Source organism: Setaria viridis, chromosome 5 (genome assembly GCF_005286985.2).
Source record: "Setaria viridis chromosome 5, Setaria_viridis_v4.0, whole genome shotgun sequence".
Lineage (NCBI taxonomy): Eukaryota > Viridiplantae > Streptophyta > Magnoliopsida > Poales > Poaceae > Setaria > Setaria viridis.
In genome coordinates this window covers 4,777,844-4,790,381 of record NC_048267.2, presented here as the reverse complement: position 1 = coordinate 4,790,381, position 12,538 = coordinate 4,777,844, and the positions used below count along the sequence as shown (strand labels likewise).

Here is a 12,538-nt window from a genome sequence, read left to right as displayed (position 1 = left end):
TGATCATGTTTATGATGTCTTTTTTTGAAATACAAAAGGTATTCTTAAGAAATTGGATTTCTATAGGTCCAATTTTTTTTTTGGCAAGGTGATAACCATAAGAAGAAATACAAACTCACAGAATGGGGAATTCTTTGTCTACCAAAAGACCAAGGTGGTCTTGCAATTCTGAATCTTGAAATCCAAAATGTTTGTTTGCTAAGTAAGTGGTTGTATAAGCTAATAAATGAAGATGGGATTTGGAAGGAGCTTCTTAGAAAGAAATACTAAAAAATAAGACTATTGGTAAAATTCAATGGAAGCCAAGGGACTCACACATCTGGTCAGGTCAAGAATCACTTCCTTGACTCCTCAACTTTTAACCTTCACAATGGTACTCAGGCCAGGTTCTGGGAGGATAAATGGTTCGGAAATGTTCCTCTCAAAGAACAGTATCCATCTTTAGAAGAGCGTATAACAGTAGCTAGCACTTTAAGTTCTGTACCACTTAATATCTTTTTTAGAAGAGCACTAGTAGGGGACAAACTACTCAAATGGAATGAGCTCTTCGCAAGAATTGCATTTGTGCCATTGGATGATCAACGTGACTCTATCAAGTGGACTCCTATCTCCACTTGTGAATCAAATAGCCTTAGTCATGAATGGATGAAACCTGAGCTGGAGAAAATAGCTCGGGCAAGATGAAAAAGACGCCTGATTTATAGGAGGGAAGTTAAAGGGGGTCACGGGGGCTCCTAGGAAACGGCTAGACCCGGTACTAATGCTCACATTAGTACCGGGTCTAAAACCAACTGGTACTAAGGGCTAAAACCAATGTTCAATTTTCCAGCAGTGGTATTTGGCGACTGAGCCGACGACACAGTTCTGAGAAGTGAAAATAGACGCGCCATGCTCGCGATTCTTGGCGTTGGAGCTCAGGTTTTGTGACTTCGAAAGAGTTGAGCTGATCGGAGTCCCCAAAATTGTTAAAGAAGTCTGTGATGACTGCTGGCAAGGTGACAACCGACAACCCCCCGGTGCAGTTTGGCCACGTCCCTTGCCTTCGCGACAATCTTTCGGTCCTCAGCGTTATTTTGATGATTAGTTGCACGCACTACACATACTGCAGAAGTTCTATGTGTTCGCGTGGACAACAAACGCCATTATTTTGCTCAAATTAACAGGTCAACACATAAACTCGTTTCGGATTTAAATGTCTTCGCCGTGTTCGATTCTAGCACCGCACTTCATAGCTTCTAGGATTACCAAGATTTTCTTGAACAACAGAGACGGCAGCACGTGTACATCGCATATTCGCATGGCGCCGTTGGTGCCAGACGACCTCCTCCTCCAGATACTACTCCGCCTCCGGCCGCAAGCGGGCCTCGTCACCGACCCCCGCTTCCTCCGCCAGCGCCGCGCCCCGCTCCTCGGCGTCTTCCTCAACAACCCACCCATTAGCACCTGCTTCGTCCCCGCCGGCGACCCGCCCGACCGCGTCCCGGGCTCGCGCTTCCAAGGCCCGCCGCTCCCGTGGCTCGTCCGCGACACCCGCCGCGGCGGCGTGCTGCTCTGCGATGCCGGCGCCCGCTTCCTCGTCTGGGACCCAGTGACTGACGGCCAGCGCCTCGTGCCCCGGCCGCCCGTCCGCTGGGTTAACATTACCGGTAAGATAAATATACCAGAGGGCACCGAGAAACGGGTTTATCAGTTTTATCGAAAATCTATCGGTTTATCGGATTGATTTTCGGCCAAAATTTAAACAAAATTTTGTCCCAATTTCTCTAAAATGTTACATATTTATTTCCAAACCATTTAACATAACAGCTGAAATGAGATAACACCACAAGTTTATGAGGGTCAACCAGTGAACTGCATGCGAATTCAACTGAAAATCAAAAGTTCGGTGAAAAAAATATTTTACCGGACCTTGACGATAAACGAGATTATCGGATTTATCGATATTTTATCAGCGATAAATTATTCCCTCCGCAACTACGACTGTGTCACGTACGGATTCGGCGCGGTGCTTCTCCGTGGCGACGATGCCACGAGCAACGGCTTCCGCGTCGCCGTCGCGTTCGTCCAGGCGCAGGCGGGCGCCGCGGTTGCGGCGGTCTACGCATCTGACACGGGCCCGTGGGGCGACCTCGTCACCGCGCAAGCGCAAGCCGCCCCGGCCTCCCGCGCGATGCCCTGGCAGGCTGGCACAGACGCCCGGCGCCGCCGTCGGGGACTCCGTGTACTGGCTGCTCGACGACGACCGCGTCCTCTCGCTCAAGCTGCGCGCCGGCGGCAGCCCGCACGTCCTCGTCGTCCTGGAGCCGAGGAACGCCTGGAGAGTCCACGGGCGCAACGTGAAGCTCATGAGGACGCCCGACGGCGAGCTCGGCCTCGCCACCGTGACGGGCAACATGCTGCGCCGGTGGGCGCTGCAGGAGGCCGACGGCCACGGCGCCGGCGCCGTGTCCTGGACACTCCGTAGGACAGTCCTTGTCGACGCGTTGCTCCCCCGTGCGTGGAGATCGCGATGCCCTAAGTTCGGCGAGGTAAGGTCGCTGGCGCTGGCGCTTGACGACCGTGAGTAGATTCCCTGTGCGCGTATCGTCGGCGTCGATGAGGACGGCGCCATGGTGTTCCTCCGGAGGATGGGCGGCCTTTTCATGCTTGGGGTCGAGCCGACGCCACGGATCAAGAAGATATATGACTCCTACTACATGATGCACCAAAGGTTTGACACTGTAGTCGGCAATAATATCTAGTGGTGGGATACATGCATTGTATCTGTTTCCCTTGTAATCATCTTATTATTACTAATTGGAGGTTCCATTTAAAACCTTCAGTGAAACCACCTAGGATTTTTAGTTGGACACTTTAGAAAAAGAGAAAATATTCTCTAAAAATTACCCACCTATGCCATTATCTCTACCTAATATTAAAGGCCATTATCTCTACCTAATATTAAATTAAGATTTTTGCCACCAATTTTCGTCGTTGACTGACGGAGGTGCGGAACAGTCGCAAAACCGTAGGAAACCAGACCAAACCGGGCGAACAAACCGCAACCCGACGGGAACAAAAAAACTGCAGGGCGTCCCGAAGATAAAAAAACTACTGGGATAGAGGTTTGAATCTATGACCTGGGGTCTATACAGGTCGCACATGTTTTGAATTTTCCTAAGCAATTTTACTTATTTGACCATTTGAAGTACGGTACCATGTTTTTGGCCCAATGGGCCAATCCATGATACGGTTCAATAGCCGGCAAATCTTATTAATTATGCTTTCCGAGCACATGTGGTCATCACCAAATTAAGTATTATCTACTCTACGAGAGAAGTGGAGAAAAGATTTTGCTTCAAATATCTTGCACGTATATACTAAGCTCAAGCACATATTATGTTTCATTGTTTTTTATTGCTTTTCGAACAATACATATCAAATTGACAAAACATCCATGGTTACACGATGAGTACATATCTATTATTTTCTTATTGCTTTTTTAACAATATGCATTAATTGGATAAAACTAATATAAAATAAAAAATTTAATATTTCACCGTAGCAACACACGAGCATTATGCTAGAAACTAGCATAAAGTAACCCTCTGAATCTATATCTAAATTACCCACTTCTGCCATTATATAAAATTAACTAAAGTAACCCTCTAATTTTCATCAAAATTACCCACTCATGCCATTGTAAACAATATTTAAAATAACACCCTAAATTTGCAACTAAATTGCCGATCACTAATACTTAAAAAAACTTAAAGGAACCCCTTAAATTTGCATCGATATTACCCACATATGTCATTATTAAAAATAACATGACTACATTTGAATCCAATCACCTTAATTAAAAATATACAGCAATATATGAGTCTAAATCTTCTATTTCTTACACTATTGGTATATAATATAATAACTAAGGTATATACGCATGATGTGCGTCACCATTTATAAAGATATAGAGTAAGTGATGAGAATAGAGGTTTCTATGTTAAAATTATAGCTCAAACTTAGGATCCATTAAACAAATTGAAAAGTTAAAGATTATAAATGTGGATGAAAATATTATAGAGCAATTACTAACTAAAATCTATCACAATCGGATGAAGACAATAAGTATATATCTATATAAGTATTGTGTTCGAATATTTAACGAATGAGATGTAGCTCATGGTAAAAGTTTTGTATCAATGTGGTCTTATTTTTTCATTGGAGACTACGCATTATTTCCCACGAGACACGCTAGAAAAAAAACAAATCCTTAAAATTTTCAAAAAAATCAAAAACATCAAACACCAATCTTGTAAACTCTAATAATCATAATCATTGATCTATTATATTTTCTAAAAAAAGTTACCCACCACTATCATTATAAAAATATTAAAAATAAACTCTAAAACTATATATAAATTACTAAGGTTGGCCATTATAAAAAATAATCTAAAATAACCTAATAATATTCATCCAATTTACTCATACATATCATTATAAAGCATAATTTAAAATATCATTCTAAGTTTGTATCTAAGTTAATCACGTATGTTATTATTAACAATAGCATAAAGTAAATACCTAAATCATGATCTAATTATCTTCATGTGCATCATATAGAAATGTCCAAAAGTAAACTAATATATGATTCTAAATTACCTATTTATATCATTGTTAATATAGAAATACTAAGTTAAAGTATATACGCATGATGAGTGTCACCATTTAGACCATTTATACATGTATGCGAGGAATTGATGAAAATATTAATTTTTATGCTAAACACAATGTATGGAGGTGCGATAGAAAATGAAAAAAGTGTGAATGTGGATCAAAAAATTTATAGAGTAATTACTAATTAAAAATCAATCACAACTGAATAAAGATAAGTACATATCTATATGAGTAGTATGTTGAAGTATTGAAAAAATGAGAGAGTAATAGGTAAACAATTTTAATTATTAGTTAGGAGTTTAATTTCTAAATAATTTTCAGATTCAGTAACTTTTAAAAACACTAGCCCGTGCGGGAGTACGGGTTGATGGACTAGTAATATCTAATTAGAATCCAGTAGCCTGAGTCATTGAATTGCAAATCAAGGGTTGTGCAGCTTCTTCAACCTTGAAATCAACGGTTCAAGCTGAAGAAATTGATCCCACTCAGGAAGAAGGAGGTATCCCTCCCACTAAAGCTGCAGCTACAACTCTTACTCCAAGTCACTGGACAGTCAGATTTGAAATCATGGATCAAATCATGGTACTAGGAATCCAATAAACTTTGCAAAGCTCTCAATTCCTAGATAAATTGTGCACTAAGGAAATGCATGATTCTTCTTAAAGCCTACTAGCAGTGCTGATGAACTACTGAAAGCACTGAATAGTGGGTATTGAAGAGTTAGTTAGGAAATGCATGTTGTTTCTTAAAGCCCGAAGCACTGATGAACTAAATTAGGAAATGCATGATGCTGCTCTAGCACTAATTCTTCCTAGAGTGCACCCAAATCACACTGTCTGATTCACAATAACTTGTTAATTTGATTGAAGCTAACTATCTTTTCTCATTAGAGCAGCTCCAGTGTGTGGTTTTAGATGGTGCTGGGAGGTGAGAGAAAGGAATCTCAGGGGTGCAACACACGGAGCACAACTCGCAAGTAGCGCTATCCTGGCATCCGAAACCTATCTGACCGCCCACCTGGTGCAAAGGAATAAAAAAGGGTCTGCCTGAGACAAAACGTCCTCGTGGAGAAAAGGCCGGCATGTAGACATGGTGGGTGGGAAAGGCTGCTCACAAGAGTAGTATTTAATTCTCGATGGGTCGCGTATGAGTCACCTAGTAGGAACCTAAACGCTGGAGCGGTTTTTGTTGGATTGGACATCGATGATGTGGCTTCACTTTGCAACCTCTTGCAGATGCTCATATGGTCCATAAACATCGTGCTTGGTTCGCCGGATGGAGTGGTCCGGAATCATCCGAACCTAATACCGAGCCTAAGCATCATGTTTGCTTTGCGTCGCGGCAAGCCCCTCGTCGACGCCGACACCAGCCGCTTGTACCGGGTGATGGGTTGCTCCGGGAGGAGCGTGTCCGTCGGCCAGTCGAAGCTCTGCCACAGCGTGCTCCCGGCGGCGTCGGCCACGACGAGGTTGCCGGTGTCGAGGAGCTGCGCGCGCTCGGCCTGCGTGCCGCTGGTGTTGGTCCTCCACACCACGCGGCCGTCAAAGTCCTGCAGCACCATTGACCCGTCCTTGCGGAACCCGGCGCGCGAGCCCCCGCCGTTGACGGGGGCGTCGCGGTTGGCCGTCCACGCCACGGTGGCGTCGGCGGAGCGGGTGAACCATATGGCGAACGTGTAGGCGTTGGTGGCCACCTTGTAGAAGCCACAGGAGAAGTTGCCGCTGGGAGACACAAGGAGGTCGGCGGAGGCGTCGTCCACTACGGCGATTGAGTCACCGCGCCATAGAGTGCTCCTCCGGCTTCCGCTTGCTGAAAGCGCAGTGGAAGGCAACGAGGCGAGCAGGAGAAATACCGAGGCGAGGAGGGTGTTTTCTCTCATGGTGTTGCAAGTCTACTCTCAGGTGCATGGCAACTTTTGTACTCTCAGGAGTGCTTGGAGATTGGTGGTTGTAGTTGTAGTCTACGAGTCATGTGGTCTTTGGCTGGTCAAGATACATGCTTTTCTACATTCTAACCGTCGAACAAGAGAAGGCACTGTTGGCTAACGGTACCTACACGGTCGCCGTCTGGAACAGGTTGCTACCTGGTCAGGCCTTCCAGAACGTCACCGACGTGGAGCTCTACTGACCAGTATGAAAAAATGGTGGTCCGAGATCACAACCTCAACTACATGAAACATTTGGAAGGAGCGGAGTTCAGCTGCTTTCTTTCATAATAAAAAAGGAGGTTGATGTGCAACAATTACAACCGCTTTTTTTATCTTCTTCTTTTCTTTCTTTGTTTCCTAATAGGACCATACTTGGCTTGTATTTTCTCTTTTATTATATAATATATAACCAGCAGGGCAGGGGTAACTTCCCTCCTGTTTCATAAAAAAAACAATTACAACCGCAATGTTGTGTGCCATGCCTTTTTCATGTTCTACCAAACCTTTTTTTTTCAGATATTTTGCCTGGCACCTTGGTCACCACTCATTTTGAGGGAATACCATTCGGCTAGCTTTTTTCATATAACAAAATTGTTACATCATTCATCGACAAATCCAGAATGAAACTAGGAGGCTCGTCGACCCAAATACAAGAATCTTTCAAAGAAAAAGATCTCCTAGCAAGCTCATGAGCTACCTGATTGACTTCCCTATTACAATATTCTATAGAGACATTATCAAAACCACTCCAAAGGATGTTGCTCTCCTAGCAGCCGCTACTGTTGCTGAGAAGCCACCTTCCTGCATTGTCTCGACAACCTGCATGCAGTCCGTTTGGAGAATAAATCGATTGCACCCAATATGTTGTGCTATCATCAAACCCTGTTTAAAAGCATAAGCCTCTACCATCGGTGCATCTGTTACATGTGGGTTGTTAGCGCCAATGGATCGGACATTGCCACTCTAAATGGGGGCTGAATATTTTCACCATGTACAAACTGCCTTCTCTCCCACCAGACCGTCAACACTAATCATGTGTGTTTGAGGCACACATTCAGTTGAGGCACTGACCCTATGTGTTTGGTTGGTTGTATCATTTGATTCATGTATGAAATGATTCAAAATAATAATGATCCTTTTGTTTGGTTGGGTGAATTGGACCAACTCATTCAGGATGAGGCCATCCCACTTAATACATTATTCTACTAATTAGAGTGAACCATATGGTACAAGCAAATTGGTTGAACCACCCCATCCAGGATCATCCATACATGTATCATATGGTGCATGCAACCAAACACACCCTGAATATCAGTACTGATCCAGAGCAATCAATGTTTAGCATTTCATCGATCTTACCCCACACTCCCAAGCATCTCCACACTTGTCGTGCTCGGTCACATGTAAACATCATGTGTGTTTAATGTCTTCACATCCAGATCCACAAAAGAGTGCTTTTAATAGAATTAACCCTGTTAAATGCACACTTAAAAGAATGTGTTTTTTCCTTCCCTTTTTGCGAAGATGGTATATGCACTATTTAATAATTTTCTCCCCAGCTCATGGGCTGTTACTTAACATGGCCCATTGAGTCGAGTCTTTAAGGCCTCTTTTTACAACCATAGAGCTGGCCCAAGTAGTTCGCAAATGCATGTGCCGCGCCTATCATCATCATCTTATCACTCTCTAGTAGAAGTTGACCGAGGCCTGGTAGGTGCAGCCGAACTGCCAACTCGCCGGCGCAACGTTGTACGCCATGACGGCCTTGCCGTCGTCCGTCTGCACCTTGAACGACAGGCTCTGCCCGGTGAGGTACGCGCTGCTCTGCCAGTTCGCCCCCCAGTTGCGGCTCATCGCCAGCCAGTCGGTGCCGGTCCCCCTGACCCACGCCGCCGCCACCGCGCCGGCGCCGCCGACGTTGGTGATGAGCACGAGCTCGAAGTAGTCGTGCCCGCTGATCCCGAACCTGATCCCGCCGGACCGGCTGCACGGGACCCTCCGGTAGTTGACGGGGACGATGCCGGCCTGGTACACGCCGATGGTCTCCCACGCCGGCTGCGACATGTCGAAGTGCTGCCGCGGCGAGTTGCACCACCCGCTGGGGTCGCCGTAGTTGGGCGGGCAGAAGTTGGTCGCCGTGACGGTCACCGACGGCGACCCCGGCTTGCAGTACTGCGTCCGCGACGCGTCGCAGGCGACGAGGAAGCACGCGCCGCAGGAGGCGCCGTCGCCGTAGAGCGCCGTGCTCAGCGCCGTCGTCTGCGTCCCGTACCCGGCGTTGTACAGGTTGCCGTACCCGCACGACCCGCCTGCGAAACAAGAACGCGCACATCAATGCCACGAACTCATGGTTCGTCGGAGCTGTCAAAAAAAAGGTCGTCGGCGTGGATGTGTTACCCATGGTGCCGGACGCGTCGCTCCCGCCGTAGAACGTGGCGGTGGCCGGCGTCCAGTACTGCTGCGCCGCTGCGTCGTCAAGCCGGGCGGCGCACAAGCTCAGCAGCAAGAGCAGGATCGCCTTCTCCATCGTCTCTCAGCAAGACGCTGCCAGACTGACCAGATCACTTGCAAGTTGCAATCTGTTGCGACTGCACAACTCTTCTCTCCTACTACTTATAAGCCTGCAACTGCCGGCGAGCGAACGGTTGGCTGACGACGAGGTGATCATGCACGCTGCATGTGGCCTCCCTGTTTCTTATCGGGTCAATCATGAGTCATGGATCACGCTGATGCAGTAGTATACGTGCTGCTGGTGGCTTAATAATCCCGGAAGACAGGCAATGGCCAAATAATTCAACCGATGAATCTTGGTGATTTGACATGATTAATCCTGCGCCTGAATTATATGTTTCGTTTGACACCCGGTGGTTGTTCCTTGCAAGGGAGAGTTTCATCTCGTGTGCTCATGTTGAAGTAGAACACTGTCCGTGATCCCGTCGTTTTCGGGTGGCCGAATGGCCCTCAGTGAGACTGAGATCAAGAAAGTATCTGAACCTGGACTCTCTCTTGTTCACTTCGTTCCGCACAACAAGTGTATGATGAGTTGATGATAACTGAGTACTGAAGTTACTACAAGTACATGATCAGATTTGAAGTTCGTATTTTTGCTTTGCCAATGATTCTCTTTATTGCTAGGAAGTGTTCGTACTTTCACTCCAACAGTGTACAAGTCTGCATTCCCTTGGCAATAGTTCAGAAACCAAAAAGAATGCTCGGACCATACTAGTTAATGACTTGTCTGTTCTATTTACAACTGAAACTTCCATTGAATTATATAATTTTTTCTTCGAAGATTCTCATTTAACCGTCGTGTTCCCAGCTGATTGGTAGAGTTTGACCTCAATCATTTGCTGGAGATGAGGATTTTCCGTCGTGAACTGTGATCCTTCATGCTTGATGCTTCAGCTCAGACTAGTTAATTCGTTGTTGCAGATAAGATACTACTAGTATACCACTCCCTTCATTTCAAATGGTAGGCCGTTTTGACTTTCCTAGGTTTATAGGTGTTTGTATGCATCTAGATATACACTATAGTTAGATACATACAAAAAGCTATTCACGTAGAAAAATCAAAACTACCTACGATTTGGGACGGAAGGAGTACAAACTCTACTCGACAACTAAATTACTATAAACCATGCAGATGGATCATATGCAACATGACAAAATCAAGTACAGGCGGTGACCAAATCATGCCATGTGGTAAACTATAGAGGTAGTAGTTGTAGTAATATCATATGGTTTACAGACAGAATCTCCCAAATGATTGGGCTAATAATAAAACCAACACTTCAAGAAAAAATTTATCTTCTTACAACTCAAATTTCCATTCGACTGTATAACGTTGCCATCATCAAACATAAGTTCCCAGCAGATTTGGAGGCTTTGACATCAATCATTCGCTGAAGATAAATCATTTGCCGGTGCGAATTCTATCCTTCATGCTTCAGTTCAGACTTCACTCTAGTTAATTCAGAGGCCACTCCCGGTGTCAGCAGATAAGATACTGTACCCGGGCAACGACCAAGCCATGCAGATCAGATGCAACAATGTCGAATCAAGCAAATCTGTGCTAGGATTGGTAACTAATTAAAAAGGCATGTGTAATAGTAATATGAAATAGTTTACAAATGATTGGGCTAATAAAATAAGATGAACAGAATGTTCTCCAGCAGGCCTGCAGCTTATTACAAGAGACACCTACTATCTTATTCTGCAGGTCACACATAACCGACGATCATATCACAAACCCAACGACACGTACGATTGCATGGCACCCTCAGCCACAAATGATCAAAGAGCCAGCAAAATAATCGAACCAATCAATGCGTGCACATCAACACCAATGACGATTGATTGAGCAGGCAAAATTTCCTCTGGATCCTCAGCTCTTCTTGGGCGCGAACTTGGCCTTGATCTTGTCCACCTCCTCGGCGCCGATCTGGAAGGCCTTGGCGAGAACTTCGTCGGGCACCTCGGGCGAGGCCCCGAAGAGCGTCATGGCGATGGACTGCGTGCCGGGGAGCTGGCTGTTGAAGGCCGAGATGGCGGCGGCGGGCTTGTCGCCGGCGTTCCTCTGGAAGTGCACGAGGCCGCGCGGGAACGCGAAGACGTCGCCCTGGGAGATGGTCTTGGCGACGAGCTTGTTTGCCGTGGTGATGAAGCCGACGTCGAGCGTGCCGTAGAGGACGAAGAGGAGCTCGGTGGCGCGCGGGTGCGTGTGCGGCGGGTTGAGACCCCCCGGGGCGTAGTCGATGCGGGAGAGCGACACGCCGAGCGTGTTGAGCCCCGGGACCTTCTCGACGTTGGCGCCCGTGGCGACGGAGCCCACGGTGTTGTTGGTGGCGCCGGGCTTGGCGAGGACGCTGGAGAAGAAATCGTCGGCGGTGGCGTTCGCCTTGCACGGGAACCCGTTCACCTTCACCTCTGCAGTAACAGGAAAATGCCGGCGTGTCAGAGTCTGGCCGTGGCGTGGTGCATCGCAGTCGCAGCGGCGTGGATGGACGGCCGTGATCGGGTCACACGCGGCGTGCAGGATGCTCTGGAGCCATCGCCGTTCAGTGGCAGAAGACACCCGGAGCCGGAGGGCGCTCTGGCAGTGGCAGGTGCCCCACGCAGGCTCTGGTTCATGATATGATCATATGATAATGTATGGCGGCACGTGAAAAGATCTGCTAGCTCTGGCCTTATGCAAGAATCAGTATGCTTCTGTAGGGTTGTGTGTGTCATCTAGTGAAAAAGAAAAACACTCTGCAGCTAGCTAATCAGTACGCTTAGCAACGGCTCGCGATCCAAGCTATGAAATGGGTCGTCGATGTGTATTTAGCATTGCGGCCTAAAAGAATATTCCAAACGACTTTGGAAATCATGACATTGTTTAACTGAACATGTACGCACATTCAGAAAGCAATGCGTGTTAACGGAATTGTGGATCTACTCTCCAACCATGGACGCGGATTCGTTGTCACTCATAGGAAGGGAAAAGGGAAACGGAGCTGCTCTTATGTCCGTGCCTCTGTACGTGGAAATCTTGATGGGATATGCGCTGATGGCGAAAATCGACAGTATGCTCACGGCGCAATGAACAGGTATGAAAAAAAAAGGTCTGGAGTCGTGCAAAGATATGATGTCGCGGCAAGGTACTGAGCAAATTAAAGCCTGGAGCTTACCGGAGTTGAGGTCGGCGACGCAGAGGTCCTGGAGGTAGTCCGGGTCCGCGGCGAGCGCTGACGGCGCGGCGGCAAGGACCGCAAGCGCCACCGCAACCGCCGCTCCAAGAAACAGGGACGAGGAAGGCCGGGCCATGATCGTGCGCCGCTCACTCACTCACGAACTGACGGGGCGGTGGTCGCCGTTGGTTTCGTCGCCGGATGCTGCTGGGCAGGCAGAGCGGAGCCAGCCAGCTACTTATAGCGGAAGCGGAGCCGGTGCGCGCCCGGCGTCAATGCGTGCTGC

General features: G+C 47.0%; 2 protein-coding genes across 2 annotated transcripts; both read right to left on the bottom strand.

Moving 5' to 3' along the window:
- Positions 1-7,881: 7,881 nt before the first annotated feature.
- Positions 7,882-9,591, bottom strand: LOC117854863 (expansin-A9). The gene is made up of 2 exons (XM_034737122.2): positions 8,981-9,591; positions 7,882-8,892 (listed from the first exon to the last, which is right to left on the bottom strand). Exons 1-2 carry the CDS (start codon positions 9,108-9,110, stop codon positions 8,270-8,272), a joined length of 753 nt encoding a protein of 250 aa, XP_034593013.1. The 5' UTR covers positions 9,111-9,591; the 3' UTR covers positions 7,882-8,269.
- Positions 9,592-10,665: 1,074 nt separating this feature from the next.
- LOC117854864 (germin-like protein 5-1) lies at positions 10,666-12,503 on the bottom strand. Its single transcript, XM_034737123.2, has 2 exons — positions 12,253-12,503; positions 10,666-11,509 (listed from the first exon to the last, which is right to left on the bottom strand). Exons 1-2 carry the CDS (start codon positions 12,386-12,388, stop codon positions 10,968-10,970), a joined length of 678 nt encoding a protein of 225 aa, XP_034593014.1. The 5' UTR covers positions 12,389-12,503; the 3' UTR covers positions 10,666-10,967.
- Between the last annotated feature and the right edge of the window lie 35 nt (positions 12,504-12,538).